We start from the raw sequence: 22,585 nt of genomic DNA, 5'->3' as shown, positions 1-22,585 counted from the left end.
TTGAGGCCCAAAAAATCCATTGTTGGGCTTGAATATATTCTTGGCCCAAAATGATATATTATTGAGAAAAGACCCGATTTGGAGCACACGAAAATCCGTCATGCACGAGTCATACTCCACTTGCCATGCCAAATAAATAATCCGTTATACTAGGAATCGAGATTAAGATTATAAAATGCATTAGCTCTACAAATCCATGCTAATTATCTCATCAAGCATCACAATTAAAAACGTGTCAAGCGACATGCCATGCCAAGGACGAAATCGTTATTTCGCACCCAACCACGCTACAAGTCTAAGCGGGCCCAAGCCGCTCAAATACCCGAGGCTTGCTTGAGTGGGTTGTGGTATGGATAGTAATAAATCAACATGAGGCCCATTGATGGGATGAGAAATGGAAGTCTCGGGTTGTTTAGAGTCTCGGACTGGCCCATTTCTTAAGCCCAAACACATAAGTGAGCACAAAAGGGAAAATAACCCAACCAAAAATAAGCCCAATCAAAATAGCCTATTGACTCAACCAAAAAGCCCAAACATTTTAAATAGCCCACTTACTTAAGGAACCACCCTGACCCATACAAAACTCCAAAATAAGCCACAAAAACCTCAGCCCCTTGCTAGAAAAATAGAAGCCACGAAGGGGGAGGTATGAAGATTTATTGAACAAAGCTGCTGGAGGTTCCAACACATGAGGGGAGCAAGTTCCAAGCAAGAAACATTCAAGGAACCAAAGAATATTAGCCTGCGAGCTGCCAGAAGCACCCTTTGAACCAGCATGTATATCCACTTCCTTTCCTTCATCAGATCTGGCCAAGAAAGGAGGAAGGAAAAAAGAAGAAAAATAGCTAAAAATGGAGCCTCCCACTGGAACAGCTGCGGGAAAGGGGCCTTGAGCTCCCAAAGTTTCTGATTTTGTGCGAATAGACAGAGGAAATTTCACCAAGATAGGAAAAGCAAAGGGAGGAGAAGAGAAAGAAATGGAAAAGCTTAGCCAAAATGGGTAGAAACCATTAGGGTTTCTTGGGAAGGGATGATTTCCAGTAGCTATAAAATGAGACATCTTCTACCCAATGAAACCAACCCAGATTCAGAGAGCAAGCTTTCTCTCTAACTTGCATAAGCCCAGCAATCTGCACTGTTCACCCTCTTCTCCATTCTTCTCTTCTGGCAGATAGAGTATATGTCAAGCTGTCGGAAGAGCATTGTTCTTCATTTCTCTTTTCCTAGCCAAATCTCCTACAAATCTCTCCTTTCTCACCTTAACACTTCCCTTTTCCCCCTAAGAAAGCCTAAATTTCCCCTCAGTGCTAAACTCATGTTGATTTTGCTTTCATGTCACATGCCTCTTATGCCAGCTCAAAGGTTTATCTCAGTAAGCATACAAAAATTACTCAGTAAATTGTTATTTTTTGGTGGTGAAGGTAACCAAAATACTTCCTAAGGCTCTGCTGCCATTTTGAAGTATTTTTGGGCTTAATTTTCGAACTCAGCAAATAGGACAATTTCATCATCTTCCCTTCATGGCAGCCCGATTCTGATTGCGAAGAAAAGTCCCCTACAACTACTTAACTTTAAAGTGAAGCAGGTGTTTGGCGAAAAAAAGCAATCCCAAACGGGGCCTTAGTCATATTGCTAAGAAAAGAGCCTTTTAATTGGAAGGGGAAATGTAAATCCATCATTCTCTTTATTGTGGGGGCCATAAGCATTATTTTAATATATATATATATATGTTATCTTGAGTTGTCCAATGCAAAGCCAATATGTATAGTATTTCAGAATTTTGGGAAGGCCAAGGCCCTTGCAGGCGTAATCACACCTCCACCACTACCCATCACCCCTTTTAATCTATGTTCTCCACTATCGATAGGTGCAACTTATGTTCTACAAGCTGACACTTTTGCACTATGCCTAGCTCTCGATAGTGGCAAACCCATAATTTTGTATGTGGGGGATAAAATAAAAAAAAAAGGAGACTTTGGAAAAGACCAAAGGATGGCAAATATAGGATTTGAAAGCTAGTTGGGCAAAATTTACATGCTAAACTCCACGGTACAAGTGAATTTCTTAAAATCAAAGCCCTAATTAATTTCAACAGTTTGTTGAAATGCTCCATGTGGTTTCCAAATTATCTTAGTTTACCCCCCGACGTTTTAAATGACTCAATATCCCCTCTAAACTTCCATTATGTGACCAAGGTTTCATAACAAAATCGTTAATTTCGCTAACGTGGCATGGGTAGCTTTAAAATAAATATTTTTTCCTTGGGGAAATTATTTTAAATGTTTACGTTCCTCATCCGGCGTGTGCTCATGACAGAACTTGTTAACAATGAAACAATCAGTCAGATTGATAAGGAGATTACGGACTTGCAGGAAAAATGGGTGATACTTATGTCAATTGATGTGGCCAAAGGTTCTAAAATTAGCAAGCTGCAATCAAAAGAAAATGCCATAGCTGAAGGCATTCAGAGCATCCATTATGATTTTGAGAAATTAGTTGTTGCAGCATGGTGATTCTTATGATTCTCATGGATGACTCTTCATATTACCACTGTCTTTGCTAACCTTTGCAGCATCGTGATGGATGACCCTTCAGATTACCCTTTTGAATGTAGTAATGGAAGTGATACCAAACTGTTATGTAGTACTTTTTTGTTATAACAGCCATTAGCCCTAGAAATGCTGGTAACAATTATCTGTACTGCTATAAAACTTACCTAAAGCTACCCTGATCAGCAATCCACCTTTATATCCCAGACTACTTAATGCTGCCAGCTGTAAGTAATTTTGATTTGCTTTACCTATTCCCTTCCGTACTATATACCATGATCAACTTTGCCCCTTTGAACTTGGATTTTAATACAAACAGCGAACATCTTTATTAACTTAAAAACTTAATATTATCTGTTTTATCTTAAATTGTTCATCAAGATTTACTTTATAACTCGTAAATTTAAAAGAAGTTGGGTTAATTGTAATATGGTGTTTTCAACTTGAATTGTCATTAGATTGATTATCAAGAAGAATTAATTTATGACAAATCTAACTAGGAACCCACCCTTTGTTTTTATTTCTTTCTTGTTTCCGAATTTTCGAATTTGGGGTGAAAATGAAAATGGTTCAAAAAATATCAAATTTACCCTTCCGTCAAGTTTGCTTATTCTATAAAAAAACAAAAGAAGGGCCATGAAATTCAAGGGTCCATAGTTAATTCCACCAATTCTTCCCTTTTTAGACCTCATTTTCACCCACGAAATACCCATTCTTTGACCATTTTCATTTTTTCTATGTCGATTCAGAATATGATTTGAAGGGAAGAATTGGTCAAGTTAACTAAGAGCATAAAAAAGAACACTTGCTCGAGAATTGAAAGGGAAGAGAATATGATTTGAAAGGAAGAATTGATCAAGTTAACTAAGAGCATAAAAAAGAACACTTGCACGAGAATTGAAAGGGGAAGGGTTGAACTTGAAAGGGTCAATCTAATAATTTGAAAACAAGAAAGAAAAAAAACACCACGGGTGAGTTCCTAGTTAGATTCATCATCAATTAATTCTTGATAATCAGTCTAATGACAATTCAAATTGAAAACACTGTATTACCATGCTATTTAGTGAAAAATTCAGGATACTAAATTAAAATTAACCCAACTTCTTTTAAATTTACGAGTTAGAAAGTAACGTTTGACGAACATTTTTCAGATAAAACCAATAATATTAAGTTCTTAAGTTAATAAAGATGTTTGACGTTTGTATCAAAACCCAAGTTCAAAGAGGCAAAGTAGATCAAGGTATATAGTACAGAAAGGAACAAGAAAAGCAAATAAAAATTACTTACAGCTGGCAGCATAAAGTGGTCTAGGACAGCTTAAAGTGGTCTCGGATACAGAGGTGGATTGCTGATCAGAGTAGCTTCAAGTAAGTTTTATAGTAGTACAGATAATTGTTACCAGCATCTAGGGCTAATGGCTGTTGTAACAAAATAGCACTACAGAACAGTTTGGTATCACTTCCATTACTCCATTCAAAAGGGTAATCTGAAGGGTCATCCATCACGATGTTGCAAAGGTTAGCAAAAACAGTGGTAATCTAAAGAGTCATCCATCAGAATCATAAGAATCACCATGCTGCAACAGCTAATTTCTCAAAATTGCGATGGATGCTCTGAATGCCTTCAGTTATAGCATTTGCTTTTGATTGCAACTTGCAAAATTTCAGAACCTTTGGCCACATCAATTGACATCAGCGTCGCCCACTTTTCCTGCAAGTCCTTAATATCCTTATCAATACCACTGATTGTTTCATTGTTTCTGGTTCTGTCATGAGCATACGCTGTGATCTGAATGTCAACTTCTTGTGATCGGTTCTGAAGCTGCCCCAACTTAACTTTCATTTCAAGCAATTCCTTCAAACGATCCCATACTGCCGTGACATCAAAGCCCAACATTTCCAAGTCAGCTAGTGCCTCCAAAATGCTATCAAATAAGTCTCTAGGATCGCCAACTTGCAACTTGGAAGTCTTCCCACCATAAAGGCAAAGTTTACCATCTTTCCAAGGGCTGATCCTTCACGATAGGCCTCTTTACACTTCAATAGTGGATGAAAATGTGGCTTTTGCGGAAATCTTTTGAATACTTCCATGGATTCAATATTTTCCCATAATGGAGAATTTTTCACAAAAGGCAAATGTGGTTGCCCAACTTGTGTTCCTCCATCCTCATTTTGTTGCCTGGCAGTCCCAGCAGGGTTACCTAGAGAACAAAATCATGATATTAGTCAAACTAACTACAGCCAAAGGAATCCATTGAAAATTTTCACAATAGCTTACTGAGCACTCTATGGATTTTACAGAATGCATTTCATCTATGCACAGTGATAAAGGTTGATCATGGGCAGATGCCGTTGCAGATATTCCAGTCACAGCCACCTGAACTTCTTTTGTCAAGTAATCCATTGCAAAATCCACAGTTTATGTCTCTCTTCATTTCTTCAAAACCTGCAAATTTAAGATAGATGAAATTTTAGACAACACAAGCTATAAAAGTGAATAGGATAAGCAAGTGCTTATCGAAAGAGGAAAACACAAGAAAAAGGACAAGCGTATCCCTAGTAAGTCTAACATCTTTTTATACATCCATGGTTTCAATTTTTTTCCCAACTGGAAAACATTTCAGAACAGCAAAGTGGACTGTCTTGTTGCTCAGTCTCACCTGTTACACCAGTTTCAACCTGTCTTCCTCCGACCTCATTTTGTTTCTTGGAAATCCCAGCAAGTTTACCTAGAAGAAACCTTGATGTTAAACAAATGAACCAAAACCAAAACAATGCTTTGAAAACTTTCACAATAGCTTACTTGTGCCCTCTATTATTGTCTCAATATCCATTGCAGAATCTTCAATTTCTGCTTCGACCATTGCATCTTCATAACCTATGATTTTAAGAAAGGTACGAATTTTGCACTATACGGGATAACAATAAATAGGATTAAACAATAACTACCAAAAGGGAAAATAGTGAGAAGGATAAGTAAATCCCTTTTATTTCCTATTCACCTACCAATATGTTGTACATTTTCTTATAGACTAATTTTAACAAAAGAAAAATATTAAGGGATTTAATTGTAGCTCCCTCACACCAAGGATGAAAATATCGGCAATACAGATATCATCTGGCCTTCAATTTACGGATATTTCAGGGGATACATCGATGTCGTTTGGAACTGTAGTTGTTGCTCAAGTTGAATTGACTAAGACTCAAGTTGTGAAATGAGAATTGTATGGTACATCACAACTTGGAAAAACCTTTCGTTTATGTAAAAAAACAAGAGGAACTCATGTGCAATTTAATTTGATGGCTCCTAGCCTCTTCTTCCACTAATTTGTTTTTTATTGGTAGTCTATATTTTTTTTGTGATGAAAAAGATACAAGTCAATTACAACATTTGGATGGGTGTTTAGGAAAATGAATTTGGAAGGCTCAGTAAACAGAGGTGGTGAAACATAATTAAGAAACAATGATTTTGCAATTAAAGAAACACACTGACTTTTGGTTTTACCGAGTGTAGATTCTGCAATTGTTGAACGGCAATAAGATAAGTCGACGTTCAATCTCTAGGGCGGGTTTCCGCTAAGAACGGAATAGTGTTCGTGTCCAAAGGCAAACAAAGCCCTAGCTTCTAGAGTTCGCTGTTTTCCCAGGCCGGAGGTCTTATACCGCTCGCCTTTGTTTGATATATAGGCTTTTCCAAGAAGTTGATAGCATCTGAAGGCTGCCATTTGAATGTAAGAAGTGATATATATATATATATATAATGAAAAAATAAATAAAAAGAGATGCATAATTTTTTTCCCTGGTTTTGTTTCTTCTGATACCTGATGGTCCTTATTAGAATGCATTTTATTCCATTTGCAAAAGGCTGAGCAACAATAGCTTGGAGAACTGGACAATCAAGCAATAATTTCTCATAAACGAAAAAGGTAAACCACAAAATTCTTAAGGTGATAATCCCTTGGCCAAGAGTGAGATATTATTTCTGTATTAACATATTTATTGTGTCATCCACATAAAACAAATGTATCTAAATTGTTGCAGTCAAGAAGGGCAGTGAAGTCAGTGGCGGATCCAGGATTCAAAAGTCAGGTAGGCGAAACTTATCTTAAAAACTCGACGGTACGAGTGAATTTTATTGATAAAAATAAAAAGATACACCTATTCAGGAGGGACGTAATGAGCCTTACCCTCAAATATGCATATCTATACATAAATAAAAACTTAACAAAAAAAACAAGAAGTAAATGCAATGCAACACAAAAACTAAACTATTTTAATCTAAAATTGTACCCTACGAGGCTTAGAAATCTTAAATTTTTCAAATAAAAGATACCCTATTTAATCAAATATCCCAACAAAATATCAAACAATTTCTCATAATAGCATCAATGAATTTAGTCAAACATTAATATACCAACAACAAATCAAACATCTCAACAATGCCAACATCAAATCAAACATCTCAACAAAATTCTTAAAATCAAAGACCTAACTAATTTCAACAAAATCCCCAAATTATATTTCATTCCTAATTAAACCCTAAAAAACTCAATTTCAAATTAAAATTAAAACTAAGATGCATACATTTATTTTAGGAATAACCCAATAGAAGAAGATAATTAAAGAGAAGAGATTAAGAAGAATACTTGTTTCCTTGTATATGAGAAGAGAAGAGGTTGTCCAGTGTCCACGATTGCACAAAGACACCAAGGCTTGCGTTGAGAAGAAGCTCTCCGACTCTGAATTAACGACAGCCACTACTTGGCTGCTTAAATTATATTCTTTCTTTTATTAAAGTTTGACTGGGCCATTCATAACATGGGCTGGCTGGTTATAATTTTTTTTCAGTTTTTTAAAGTTTGAGTGGGCTTGTGGATTTTATATGGATTGGGTAGGCAAGAGTGTATACCAACACATTGAATGGATATCAATTACATAGCTTATATATAGGTTTTTTTTTATAGTGAAATATTTTTGGGTAGGCGGTAGCCTACCCTGCCCTGGCTTAAGATCCGCCTGAGTGAAGTCGAAAAGGCTGATGAAGAAGATGAGAATGCACTGGACAACATTGAATCTTCTAGTATAATGTCAGATTTTGAACTAACCTGGGGATCTCATGCTAGAACATCACGTTTGCTCCCATGGAGGTATATATGAAGCTCGTATGTTATGCTTCTTTGATATCTCTCTATGTATCAAAACTGCAGTCAACATTAAACTTTGGGTCAAAATTGCAAGAAAACTGATATTTCTCACTACTTGTTCAAAGAGAATGGTGGGATGAGTTTTCAACCCTAGGACAGCAGTGGAAGTGAAACTCAACAAAGAACATATATTTGATGCTTGGCTCCCAGCAATTTATCTTAGCGAACTAGAGGACAACTCTTTCTTGGTTCAATATAAAAGCTCAAACAACTCTGATGTTAAAGTGATCGTACGTGGCAAACAGATTCGGCCTTGCATTGATAAATCACCTTATGGAAAGATGAAAAATAAACGAAAAATTAATCAGAAACCTAACGATGATGCAACCATTGTAGGGTTTTTCAAGAAGTTTATAGCATTTGAAGACTACCATTTGAATGTAAGAAGTGATATATATAAAAAAAAGAAAAAATAAAAGAAAAAGAGATGCATGATATTTTTTTTCTCTAGTTTTGTTTCTTCTGATGCCTAATGGTCCTAATTAGAATGCATTTTATTAGATTTGCAGAAGGCTGAGCAACAGCAGCTTGGAAAACTGGTCAATCAAGCAATAATTTCTCATAAACGAAAGACCACAAAATTCTTAAGGTGATATCCCTTGGCCAAGAGTGAGATATTATTTTTGTATTGACATATTTATTGTGTCATCCACATAAAACAAATGTGTCTAAATTGTTGTAGTCAAGAAGGGTAGTGATATCGAAAAGGCTAATGAAGAAGATGAGAATAGACTAGACAATATTGAATCTTCTGGTATAATGTCAGATTCTGAACTAGCTGGGGGATTTCATGCTGGAACATCATGTTTGCACCTCATGGAGGTATATCTGAAGCTCGTATGTTATGCTTCTTTGATATCTCTCTATGATTGAAATAAGGGATGATTCTCCTGCTAGCTAACTGGATGCATGCTAATTTGGTGATTAAAATAGTCATGTTTGAGAATTACTTTAATCACCAAAATGACCAACATGACTACTTAAATTAGCATGTATCCAATTAGTTAACAGGAGAATCATCCCTTCCTTCAACCATATTGGCCTTATATTTGTTTGATAGAAAGCACACTGGTCTTGCAATTTTGACCCAAAGTTTAATATAGACTGCAGTTTTGATACATAGAAAGATATCAAAGAAGCATAACGTACGAGCTTCAGATATACCTCCATGGGGAGCAGACATGATGTTCCAGCATGAGATCCCCCAGTTAGTTCAGAATCTGACATTATACCAGAAGATTCAATGTTGTCCAGTCCATTCTCATCTTCAACATCTTCTTCATCAACCTTTTCAATTTCACTGCCCTTCTTGACTGCAATAATTTAAACACATTTGTTTTATGTGGATGACACAATAAATATGTCAATACAGAAATAATATCTCACTCTTGGCCAAGGGATATCACCTTAAGAATTTTGTGGTTTACCTTTTCGTTTATGAGAAATTATTGCTTGATTGTCCAATTCTCCAAGCTGCTGTTGCTCAACCTTCTGCAAATGGAATAGAATGCATTCTAATCAGGACCATCAGGTATCAGAAGAAACAAAACGAGAGAAAAAAATCATGCATATCTTTTTCTTTTCTATTTTCTTTTTTTATATATATCACTTCTTACATTCAAATGACAGTCTTCAGATGCTATCAACTTCTTGGAAAAACCTACAATGGTTGCATCATCGTTAGGTTTCTGATTAATTTTTCTTTTCTTTTTTGTCTTTCCATAAGGTGATTTATCAATGCAAGGCCGAATCTGTTTGCCACGTACAATCACTTTAGCATCAGAGTTGTTTCAGCTCTTATATTGAACCAAGTAAGAGTTGTCCCCCAGTTCGCCAAGATAAATTGCTGGGAGACAAGCAACGAATATATGTTCTTTGCTGAGATTCACTTCCACTGCTGTCCCAGGGCTGAAAACTGATCCCACCATCCTTTTTGAACAATTAGTGAGAAATATCAGTTTTCTTTCTATAGAAGCACAGCATATAGAAATTTCTATCATCCCTCAAAAATAGAAGGAATCCAGATATATTGCAAATGAACTGGAAAGGCATGAACTTGCAAACATATAAGTAAAGTCTTCAATAAATATCCAAACTTAAAAACTCTATAAAATCACAAGATCCTAATTTGAGATACAAAAAACAAAGAGAAGACATGAAAGAAAGATCCTTTGAGTGCAACAACATAAAAAGATTATCTTTTCGGGAAAATAGAAATCTTTTTAAGGAAAAAAAGAAGAATCTAAAAGCAGAACAACAAGGGCCAGGCCAATGTACAATAAACAACCTGCATGTTCTTAAATCATGAAAACCAATGGTCAAGATCCAAAGAAAATTCATAAATCAACAAAAGAAAGCCCATGTAACTTGCAAGCATAAACCAAGTACAAATCCTGTATGAAAAAAACAAACCCACAAGCATAATAATTATTAAAATGTAGAACCCACTAGTACCTTTCTTCCGGGGTCGAACCCATTTGCCGTTGAGAAAATCCCAATGAGGGCGCAGCTCAGAGCGCTTTAACTCAAGCAGACCAGGTGGGTTTAAGAAACCTCACACCTCATTACAACCCCGACCCACCAAACATCAATGTAAGAGGCGTCTACGACGTCGGCAGGCTCAAAGGGCTGGTCAGGATTGTCGATAAGAGGAGGCACTGGGCGAATAGAGCGCATGAACGAGCTCAATATGTGGCTTGTTTGGGTCATCGTCCGAGCCCAGAGTCTCGTACTGCACCAGAGCCTTCTTCATTTTCTTCTTCGTTGAGGGATCTGAGGGTTGTGGGTCAAGTATTTTGGCTGGGAACCATGCACCTCTGTAACCCTTTTCGTTGCTACAAACTTCGACCTTCGAATCCTTGCTCAGATGCGCTTCGCTCCTCCTCCTCCTCCGCTTCACCATCACTTTCTTGTTTTCCCTCACTTTCTTTCTCTAGAGGAAAACACACTACTACTACTAAATTTACCAGTGTTTTAGTAGCAGAGCGGTCAAATTGCAGGACTCTCTCTCTCTCTCTCTCTCTTCTCAATTCGTGCATATCTTATCCCTGGTGAAATAAAACGAATGATGGTGAAATTTGAACGATATTTTATTTTTTGTCTGAATTTGAACGATTTGTCGTGTCAATCAAGTTTCCTTGGAAGCCACAGTACTGACAGAGTTATTGTTGGATTGGATGTTCTGGTTATCCCAAAGATATACCCAAAAACCCAAAGGTATACATTTTGTTGTGCCGTCCCATTAGTGGTGTCAAACGGAACGAACCGGCCTAGTACAGCACGAGCGCAGTTCATTTAAATGAGGCACGGCACGGCGCGCACGATTCTGAATATTAATGGCGTATTCGCGATCTAAAACACAAGCACAGCACGAGCCCAAGCACGAGCTCAAGCACGGCCCAAGCATGGCCCACTTAACATTTTTTTCTTTTTCAAAAATCAAAATGCAATAATTTGACATCTAATGTCATTATTTATATGTTTTTTTTAATCATAAATATATATTTGATGTCTTTCATTTTCTGAAAATTACTTGGGTCTTTAATTAATTAAACGTATCAACTACAAATTAATTAAACAACATTGGACTTGATATCTAATCAGTACATATGACATATATGCTTCTCTTATAATCAAATCAAGATATTATTTCACATATAAAATCATAAGTTGTTTAAAGATGAAAAGTTGAAGTAGACTTTGTAGAGTTTGACACTTTTTGCCCTCTGTCATTTCATATTGTTTGGATGTTTGATTGATTAATGTTTTCAAATAGTTCATCATTTCTTGCCTCTAATTATATTTTTAATGTTTATAATTTGAATTATCTAGTGGAAAAAAAAATGAAGTGAAAAAAATTCAAATTAAATGGATTGGTTCTTGGGCCCTAGTATGGCACGAGCACGAGCATGGGCAAGGCACGAGCCCGGCCCAGCCCGTTTCAATATGGACATGGGCTTTGGGCAAGGCCGGGATCAATAATTTTACTAAATGGACCGACACGGCACGGCCCGATAAATTAAATGGGCCGGCCCGGCTTGACACGAAAACATTAAAAGCACGAGTTTAAATGGGATGGGCTACTGTTTGACACCTCTACGTCCCACCCTTATACCAAAGTATATACATTTTGTTGGGTGGTCCCACCTTTATACCAAAGAAAATAAGGGAATGTTAGCAACTTTCTTTTTTAGACATTCTCCCTTCACCTCATGACAAGTATCACTTTCCTTACACTTAAAACAATATCTTTAATGCATCACACAGGTTAGTTTTTGTTTTCTAAGTTTACCCTTATTAAACGTATTAGCTTTTATATTTCTTTCAATTTATCCAAATTTTGTTACAACTTCCTTAGCACATTGTTAAAAAAAAAAAACGTCCCTTTTAAAATAATAATAAAAAAAGTTTGCTTCATAACATTGTTATCATGAAAGTGATATCATCATTATTTTGTGTTTAACAAAACATACGTCCTCTTTGGAAAAAAAAAATTAAAACTTATTTAATTTTTTAACAAGGTAGTGAGAAAGTTGTAAAAAAAACTAGCTTGTTATTAAAAAGAGTTAATACATTCAATAAGGGTAAATTTGAAAAACAAAAACTAGTTGTGTGATGCATTAATGACATTGTTTTAAGTGTAAGGAAAATGACACTTATCAAGAGAATAAGGGAGAAGGTTTAAACGAGAAGGTTAGAGAGAAGATTGCTAGCATTTCAAAATATTTGAATAAATACTTCCCAAACCACCGAATCCCCTTCAAGATATCTCCCCTCACACAGTTTACTACCTGCGTTGTGCTCTACCATGTCAAATCTCAAATGCTGTCATATAAGGCCGATCAACAAAATCCTAAAATCAATTAATTAAAACATAAGCCTTAATCAATTAATGAAAGGAAAATGCTATCAATAAACTTTAATCAAAACACAAATCTCATCCAATAAAACAAACCATAATTTCGCATATATTATCATCAATTGGCAATTAGGGTATAAAATTTGGGAAGCTTTCATTTTTTTATATATTTTTATATCAAAGAGTAAGAAACTTTCATTCCAACCAACAAAGGTACAATTTGCAAACAAAACAGGATGCAAAAAGAAATGGCATCATTAAAACCTTGTCATAAAAACCCCCAATGAAGGAAATCCAACCAAGAAAAAAGAGTACCACAACATCCGAAAGTAATAAAACTACCCGCCCTCCATGTCTATTACCAACGTTGATACTAGCTAGTAAGGAGCTAAACCATCCTAGAGAGATGGATGTTGTTCTCGCAATCCAAACTGCGCCATAGAATGGGCTACTCAATTCCCCAATCGCGGTTGAAAACAAACATCAACAATACGCAACTGCACCATCAACCTTCTAGTGTCGTCCACAATATTTCCCAAATTACTCCATAGCTCACCATCACCCTTCAGTAAAGCCACCACTTCTTGCAAGTCGGATGCTACCAAAAAACTAGATAGTCCCAACTTGGCAGCCTTCATCAAACCATGTGTATAGCAACACATTCAGTAGCAAAAACATCCAAACCTGCTGGACCCTTATCTGCAAACTCCCAAATGAAGTTACCCTCAGAGTCCCTTAAGACACCACCAACCCCTTTATTACAACCTTCTTTTCCAATAGCTCCATCACAGTTCTATAACAAAATAGAAGAATGAGGTTCAATCCACCTAATAAAACGTGGCACCCTTGCTAGCTTAGTGCGAGCATTATGAATTTTGAAATGCTCCAAAAACTCCATGGTCCATTCAACGACCTCAGTAAGCCCACCAACTTCCTTTCCATAGAGCACACCATTGCAAAGCTTCTAAACTCTCCAACAACAGCACACAAACCTTTCCAAAATCGCTTGCTGAAAATGTATGAAACATAACCTCCAAAAGTTAGCAAAGGAACCTTGTATGCCCGCCAAATCAACAATGAAGGAAGTTTGTGCCCAAAATCATCTACTTCGTTTACATTCCCTGAAAGCATGGACAACATCCTCTGTCACAGTCTCACAACCAAAACAAGAAGTTGAAGCTAGTACCTTCCTTTGAACAAGATTTAGTGATGTAGGCAAAATATTTAAACTTGCCCTCCAAAGAAAGATTTTAACCTTATTTGGTACCTCCAAATGCCAAAGTTTTTTTTTTTTTTTTTCCAGAAAGCACACTGAGATCTCGAATTTGAGCCTATAATCTCCCCATTAACATGGAGCTTTATTTTAAACACTATATAGTTTACTAATTTGGAAGATAGAAATACAATTTTACATAATTAGCACAAAGCCAAAGACCAAAAAGTAGTACCTAATTTTACAATAACGTAAAACATCACAATTACACACAATGCCACTCCTTATAAGGAAAGCACATTATGCCACATGTCCACCTCCGGCAATTCCTTTTCTGGCCAGCCGCCACTATCACATCCTGGGATCGGCTCCGTCGTAGTACGATATAGTCCACTTTAGGCCCCCCTGCCCTCACGGTTTTGTTTCTAGGAACTCACGAGCAACTTCCCAGTGGGTCACCCATTCTAGGATTGCTCTAACCCCAACTCGCTTAACCCGGAGTTCCTATGACTCCGAAGTCAGTGGGCTCCCAAAAGGCCTCGTGCTAGATGGAGGCGGGCATGGGATCAGCTCCGCCGTAACACGATATTATCCGCTTTGGGTCCCCCTCTCTGCCTTCATAGTTTTGTTTCTAGGAACTCACGAGCAACATCCAAGTGGGTCACCCATCTTGGGATTGCTCTAGCCCCAACTCGCTTAACTTCGGAGTTTCTATGACTTCGAAGCCAGTGGGCTCCCAAAAGGCATCGTGCTAGATGGAGGCGGGTATATACATATAAGGCACATCACCCCATCTTCATTGGTCGATGTGGGATGTTACAATCCACCCCCTCAAGGGCCCAACGTCCTCGTCGGCACACTCTCACCACACAGCAAAGTGGCTATAATACTAAATTGTCACATCCCTGGATCGGCTCCGCCGTAACACGATATTATCTGCTTTGGGCCCTCCTCTCTGCCCTCACGATTTTGTTTCTAGGAACTCATGAGCAACTTCTTAGTGGGTCACCCATCCTGGTATTGCTCTAGCCCCAACTCGCTTAACTTCGGAGTTCTTATGACTCCGAAGTCAGTGAGCTCCCAAAAGGCCTCGTGCTAGATGGAGGCGGACATGTACATATAAGGCACATCACCCCCTCTCCATTGGTCGATATGGGATGTTACAACCACTGCTCCTACTGCAGGCCAATAACCCCCGCCTATCGCCAGCCAATTGAGGACCAACTCAGTTGCCCTTTATTCACCCTAAAAAATTAGAAGATTTTGTGTCATTGAAAGGAATCATCATTAGTTTTTAGTATTTTTATTTAGACACAAATTGTTAATAGAACTTACCAATACTTCCATTTAGAGAAATTGTATATAAAGCTCAACAAGAAGGCATTCGATCCGAATAAGCGATCAAAACTATGTCGACCTTATTCCCAGCCTGACAACCCCACAAACAAATTCAATTTCAAACCTCAATTCCCAGCCCCATTTTTTATGTTTTTCTAATCTCTTTTGAACAAAAAATAAAGGCAAAAAGTCATTTTAGGTCCATGTGGTTTACCACTTTTACCACTATGGTCCTTATGGTTTCAATTTCATCACTTTTGTCCCTGTGGTTTCAATTTGAACCATTTCAATTTGAACCAATTTAAGGACAATTCCCAATTTCTGATACTTATTGAGAGGCATTTCGGTTCAAACTTGCAGCACCTCCCCAACCACCTTACAACCACCAAGCAGCCCCTCCAAAAACTTGTCTCTGTTGTAAATCAACAACAAAAAAATGCTCCATTTGAATTTTTGTTGATAAAAATTATGGCCATCTATACATAAACATCAACTAACAAAATCATAATCGAGCGGGTCTTAGGATTACACAAGGGAGATACATTTCTTTATTTTTTTTTTAACCCAAAGAAAAACTCACAATTATAATCATAATCCATCTCATTTCTTCATAAGGGATGAAGGTGATCTCCATCCAAAAAAGAAAAAAAAGGTAGCCAGAGCAAGTCTACTTCGGTCTTTTTAAGCTTCATAAAAGTAGCCTAGGATTACAACAACATCATCAATTGCAGCTCTTACTGCACCTTGTACCAGTGTCACAAGCTTTGATAGTTTCTTATTATGTAATTCAACATAATCTCTAAAAAAAATTATTAATGAAGGTTGTATAATGGTACCTCTCTTTGTACATCTTCAAGGAGCATTGTTTGTTGCTGGTTTAGACAGTGGGATTGTCAATGTTTACAACAGGGAGGAGTTTTTGGGGGGCTAGTGGCGGTGGAGGTGGTTGGGGAGGGGCTACAAGTTTGGATTGAAATGCCCCTCAATAAGTATCAGAAATTGGGAATTGTCCTTAAATTGTATCAAATTGAAACCACAGGGACAAAAGTGACGAAATTGAAACCATGGTGTTTGGGCCAAAAATTGACACACTCAGTGAAAATTAGGCCCGAATAAAGCGCAAAAAATCAAAGAAAGATGGAAGCCCAAAACCGAAGAGACCCAAGGCTCATCAGAGCAAACAGCTAATCTGGGCCTCACAGGCCCAATAAAATAGGAAGAGGAGCCCAGAAATAGGAACAATCCCACGTGACATCTCTGGGATAAAGAAAAGTCAGCAATGGCAATTGTCATAGAAGAAGTGATTGAAGGGTTCATGACATCAAGTTGATTCTGAAAAAACTGAAGATCAAATCCCTCTTACATATATATATGTATATTCAGAGATTTTTCTTCTGTCTTTTCAGAGAAGGTAATTCTCCCAAGGAGATAGGCAAGTTACAATCTCAAAGAGGGATAAGCAGGAAAGCAGGGAGCTGTCCAGAAAAGGAGTCAAACTAACCATCACGGGTAAAATCTCACAAGGGGCAGTTGAAATTGGGAAAGAGATTAGGTTCCTTTTCAAGAAAATCAGGGAAGTGATTGCCTATTTGAGAGCCTATCTGCCAAAACTGAAGAAATCTTATTTTCTTTCCTTCCATTAAAAAAAGAAAAAGGGGGAAGATATCTTTGCCGCCCAATAAATAAACACAATCACCCTACTTCAGAAAAGAAACAGTTTTACTATAAATACAAGAAGGAGTGAACAGGGTAAAGGACAAAACAACGAAACAAAAAAAATCATCACCCAATCAAACAAAGATCCTACACAAAGAAAACCGTCAACAGACAAGTTCAAAATCAACCAACAAGCCCACTTGAATTTCAAGTGAAACCAACTCCAGATCAGGATACACAAAATCCAGATTTAAGAAACAAGTCATTCAAAACGAGATTTCTTTCGTTACAAATTTGGTTCAGCAAACCAAGACAGGCAGGGTTTGAGTCTCCTCCAAGTATGGAAAACCTCAACAAAATTCACAGTGCAGTCTCTAGCCCACTGAAGCCCTCAAAACCGTCACTCCTGCCCGTGCAGATTAAGAAGATTGCAGTTCTGCCACTCAAAAGCTTCACAAAAGCATGAGGTACATCAAAGCTCTGCCAGAATCAGCCTTTGGTATCGATTTACAAGTTGAAGCCTAGCAGCCAAGGTTGTCAACGGTCCATCCAGCCCAAGCGTCCCAGTGGTATCTCCAGTCCAGTCGGACTGAACCTTCTATCTCGACAGAAATAAAGCCCCGGCTGTCCCTTCATCTTCCTCTAATATAAGCATTCACTGTTATATATATATTTTTTTGTAAAAGGCAGTTCCGCCTAAAGAACAATTTAAATCCCATCAAACCATTCTGGCCAAGGCAACCTCCTTATACTGAGATAAATTGTTAAAGTCCTCACCAGTCTGAGGCAGGAAAAGAACTTACTTGGGAGATATTCCTCACCCAAATTCACAATCGTTTGTTTGCAGAAATCAGTAACTTGGGACGCAAGTTATCCATTCCAAACCAAGTCTGCTAGAAATTTTGCTAGCAGTGGCACGCTCGACACCAAAGAAAGTTGACTTGTTGACAGTTTATGGTTCTCAAGGCAGTAGGAACTTTGCCCTTCCATCATAGGAGTAAACCAAGAACGGGCAAACACATGGAGACCTTAGTTGTAAAAGTGATAAACCACATGGACTGAAAGTGACTTTTTGCCAAAAATAAATAAATGTCACACATACAATGCACTACATACATACATTACAAGCATATGTGGGCCAAACATACAATGGACAATCGGATTTTATCCTTGCTAGCAGAAGGGATTGAAAATATATCTATGAGAAGCCAATCAGTAAATCCCCCTTTTATCTATAGCTTAACAAATTATCATGACAAAAGTTCTTTCAATTTCAAGTGAAGGATGATCTTATTAGCTTGGGTATGTATGTGTTACAACTCAGAAATTAAACATACTCAAAGGTAATGCTTCAAGCAAAAACTGTTAAGAAAAATTTGTATGGTAATGAGACTTTCTTTCATGAATCATGATTGACAATACTAATGAGTTTCAATTTTACGGTATCTTTTGTCTAAATATTTTTTAGAACTTTTACATGTCGACCCCGGAAGAAATATTCCTAGATTCGCCACTGATCATATCTGGACTGTCTAAACAACAGAACATAGCAGAGCAACCCTTCAAAGCCAAAAGAATGCTGGTAGTCCACAACAAACACTTAAAATATCTCTTCCACTTTCTCCATCTCCCTAATTCTCTTCTGAATTTTTGTTTCCCCTGCATCAAACCCTTTATCAAATAACTCAGATTCTCATAACCTAAACCTAAAGAAAGAAAAAAGAAAACATGCGAAAAATGTCCAAAAGCTCACCATTCTTCTGGATGCGTGGACTGTGAAAACCTCTACCAAGCAATCCTTTGAGAACCCAGAAGCTCACATAGGTTAAAGCATCAAGAACACAAAAGATGGGTTTTTCATAGTCCATTCGCGCTGTTTTCAGTTTGTTTTCGCTTCCAGTTGTGGCTTCCAAGGGAAAAAAGAGTTTCGCAGGAAAAAGTTGTGTTAATGAGTTTTGTTTAACCATAAAAGGAATTCTTATGCATATTATATTAGTTTGACCAAATTATAGAACGAGGGCAAACATGAAACCAGCAGCCATGGTTTAAGAAACAGGGGCAGAGCAGGCAGAAGCAAAGGCACCGCTACCTCAACAGCATTTGTTTTAAAACAAACAACTCACAGCAGCCACCCAAAGCCGGCTGCAGCACATGACTAGCGGCGAATTCCTTGGGGTAAACGGGGATCTGAAAATTGGAAAATCCCCATGGAAGAGCTGGTTTTGATCCCCTCGGAGGTGTGGATGTGCCGTAAAAATGTACGCCCACCAATCCCGCAGCCACCCACCTCCCCTACACACAGCTAGCTACCCCACTCAATTCACGCACCTCCACCCAAAGGCAGATAACAGCCAGAGCCTCACCAAAGCCATCCTTATATTCTCCCTTCACTGATATCAAGCCGGTTACTTCTTGATTTTTGAATAAGGGATTGAATGTTATTGTAATATAATGTGAATTGAATTGCTGTTTTGAGTAGAATGGCTCAGTTTCAGAATGGTGATGATCATTTTTTTTTACTCTGATTTTTATGGGTTTTGATGAGTTGCTTTGGGGTTTTGATGGGGTTTTTTTCACTCAAATTCACATAGAATTCTACATATTCACCTCCATGGAATACATAAACAGTACACAGTAAACACAGTGCATGATGAATATAAAACACCAAACTCAGTGATAAGACTAAACTAAAAATAAAAATAATAAAAATAAATTTAAACAATCTGAATGAGATGAGATTAGCAGGGGATTTGAGAAGTGAACCACTCCATCACATGAATTGGGGCTTTGACCAACTCCAGAGCCAACTCCACGACCACCGTCACGCACAAACAGCACGGGCATATGCAAGTCAGCAACAATCTACACACAAAAAAATAATAAAAAATTACCCCCACCCAAAAATAAAAACCAAAAAAACCAATCAGACCCCAACTTCAAAATCAACAAGCTCCAGGCACTACGAAATATCAGATTGCATAAAAATCGCATAATTTCAAAAACCCATAAGATCAAATTGAATGAAACTGCATAACAAGTTAAGACCCAAGAAAACTAGAGATTGCCCAGATGACCCATATGCCTGAAAATCAATTGAATTGAGAAAGGCAGACGGAATTGTACCCGACGATCCAGATAACGATGCCGACGATGGAGAGGACGAGGGAGAGGAGAGCAAAAGGAAGGCCGAGCAGAAAGCCCAGAGGCCTGCAATCACCTTCTGAAGAGCACATTTTCTCTCGCTTTCTTTCTTCTTCTTTTTTTCTGGGATTTTGGTTCTTCCGCAGCAACTGCTTGAGAGTTGAGAGAGAAGAGAATGGAGAGAGACTTGTTTAGTAATGGGAGACGGCACACGTTGTGTGTTGTATTATTGTTGGAAGTTTCTTGTGCTTTTCTATTTTCTTTTACCAACGCAACGCAACCAGTGGGATATACATGATTACGAAAAATCTGCATTGGTTTTCAATTAAAAAATATTTAAATATATATTTTTTTCTACTGAGAGAAATAATAAAAACAAATTTTAAGCATCGAATCTTTTACCTTTTCTTTTGGTACCGAAATAATACTTTCGGAATAAAGTTTTACTTTCTAAACCACGTATTTTTCAACTGTTTTTTTTAAATAATAAAAAGAGTGACTATTATTATGTTTTTTTTTTAAAAATTCCCCACCCATATTTTGTAACAAGAGATATGAAGTTTTTTTTCTTTTTAATACAAGTGATAGTTTAAACTATATGGGGATGAAGGGTTTTTCACACACAAATTTGTATATTAAATAAGGGTGGACATGGTACGGTATTGAACTCGTCAGCTACCGATATTGAAATTAAAACCAACAGATACGATATGGGATTATCGTTTATCAAAGTTACCGTACCTGCATGCTAAATCAATATCGGTACTATTTCGGTACCAAAATGACACAACAAAAAAATGCAAGACAGAATGAATAAGAAAATAAAAATAGCTACTAAATTTCATAATTCATTCATATGATATGCCTTGAGAATCCAAACCTTCAGACTAAAGCTTAAAGACAAAACATAACTTTTTTCATCATAATGTTGGCTACCCATATTAAATTACAACATTTTCTTATATGTGCAAGACATTAATTATGGGGGAAGAAAAACCCAACTCAATTGCAGAAATGGGGAAAACAAAAATTGAGGAAATGAAATTTACATTAATTAAGCCATGAAAATGAACTTCCAGATATGATTATCCGAGAAAATTTGACAGAAGATGCAAAAAGAAAATTACAATTCATTGACATTGATCAATGAAAGTAAACAACAGCTACCCAAATCCCCAGCAACCTCAAGAAATTCTTTTTTTTTATCTGTACAAATTTGCAAAACGGGACTTTGGAAAATCTCCTTCTTTCCTTCACAGTTCATCACAACAACTATATGTTTCTATTTGAACATGTTTATATTTGATCTGATGTATTGTACCAAATACTTGATATAACCATACCATACTCTATTGGTATGGTATGGCAGATTATCTCCTCATCCCAAATGAAACGGTATGGTTAGTGTATGGTTTGTATTTCGGTTTTAGATGCCCACCCCTATTATTAGGATGAAAAAAATCCTTATCGGGTCCTCAACCCTAACGGGAAGATTTTGGGAAAAAATTGGGGCAAATGCGAAGATCCCGAATTTAAAAATTCTGATCAGTACGGGCGGGATGGTATTGTTATCCCCATACCAAAATCTGGCCTGATAATTGATATATTTATTTTTAAGTAATTTACATATAATATTACTATGTATGATTATAATATAATCAATAAATATATAATTTAATATTCATTTAGTTTTCTAAAATTGAATTAAGATGATTGTGAGCAGTTTCATTGAATTTTATAGGTCAATTAAATGTGATTGATAATTTAAGTTGAAATAAATGTTATAATGTAGGATAAATATTTTTTGAAGAAAAAAAATCTAGAATTCAGGCTAGATTTGAGAGAGAGCCTCTCGACAGGACGGGGAGGAGAATTCCCCGAAAATTATTATTGGGAATGGGGCACGGGGGCACATATGGAAAGCTGAGATGATGATGGTATTGTCATATTCAGCCTCAAATCGTTATGTTGTCATCCCTATCAAAGTGCCATAAAATTTAAATTTAAAACCACTAATTTAAAAGTTAATGTCTATTTCCACTAACTTACATCCCGTCTTCTTCCATATATAAAGTTAATAATGCGAACTTCGACAATACAAGGGAACCAAATGGAAAATGGGGGGGGACTGCGCCTTATCCCTACTACAATCATCAAAAGCGACGTGGGAGCAAATAATTTCACAGCAATGAAGATGTGCCACGTGAACTGAAAGATGTCCATATGGGCTGCCACCTAGAAAAGTAGGTTGTAGTTAAATAGTTGTCTATATGACCTTTTTTTTTTATTCTTTTTTCCCTTCTCAAATAGACATTTCTATGTGGAGCCAAAGAAAAAGACTTGCATGAGATGTTTTGTCAACAAAGCTAGTGTGGCGGTGAGCCCATGATTCCTTGGCGTGTCGTATTAAATGAAGAACAGATGTGCAAAGCAAGTTTGGGAACAGAAGTCGCCTACGCGTGTAGGTGGTGATGCGAGAGGTGATTGCAATATTTGCAAACAAGGCAAAAATAAAGCGAAGATAAGGCAATAATAGCATCTCCTATGGCCATGTGAGCCATGCGCTATATACCATGCATTCCCACCACATTTTAACCGCTCACTAGAAAAGGTTTATACAGCTTGGA

At 37.2% G+C, this 22,585-nt stretch overlaps 1 protein-coding gene and 1 pseudogene across 2 annotated transcripts; both read right to left on the bottom strand.

The window, feature by feature from the left end:
• Positions 1 to 3,860: 3,860 nt before the first annotated feature.
• LOC148917741 (DUF724 domain-containing protein 1-like) lies at positions 3,861 to 10,768 on the bottom strand (annotated as a pseudogene). Its single transcript, XR_016126100.1, has 9 exons — positions 10,399 to 10,768; positions 10,207 to 10,305; positions 9,369 to 9,718; positions 9,180 to 9,243; positions 8,902 to 9,074; positions 5,352 to 5,457; positions 5,209 to 5,277; positions 4,817 to 4,933; positions 3,861 to 4,749 (listed from the first exon to the last, which is right to left on the bottom strand). The product of XR_016126100.1 is annotated as a DUF724 domain-containing protein 1-like (transcript).
• An 8,726-nt stretch (positions 10,769 to 19,494) lies between these two features.
• On the bottom strand, positions 19,495 to 20,226 carry LOC103342633 (signaling peptide TAXIMIN 1-like). Its single transcript, XM_008246266.3, has 2 exons — positions 19,941 to 20,226; positions 19,495 to 19,679 (listed from the first exon to the last, which is right to left on the bottom strand). The coding sequence occupies exons 1-2, from the start codon at positions 20,048 to 20,050 to the stop codon at positions 19,556 to 19,558; spliced, it is 234 nt and encodes a 77-aa protein (XP_008244488.1). The 5' UTR covers positions 20,051 to 20,226; the 3' UTR covers positions 19,495 to 19,555.
• Positions 20,227 to 22,585: the final 2,359 nt, after the last annotated feature.

Source organism: Prunus mume, linkage group LG4 (genome assembly GCF_029339155.1).
Source record: "Prunus mume cultivar Tortuosa linkage group LG4, ASM2933915v1, whole genome shotgun sequence".
In the NCBI taxonomy this organism is placed as follows: Eukaryota; Viridiplantae; Streptophyta; class Magnoliopsida; order Rosales; family Rosaceae; genus Prunus; species Prunus mume.
The sequence above is the reverse complement of the archived record's forward strand: the minus strand, read 5'-3'. Positions and strand labels throughout refer to the sequence as shown.

Coding starts and splice junctions, on each gene's coding strand:
- LOC103342633 (XM_008246266.3), bottom strand. CDS start 20,050: ATGTGCTCTTCAGAAGGTGATTGCAGGCCTCTGGGCTTTCTGCTCGGC. Junction 19,680..19,940: donor ATCGTTATCTGGATCGTCGG/GTACAATTCCGT, acceptor TTTTGTGTGTAG/ATTGTTGCTGACTTGCATAT.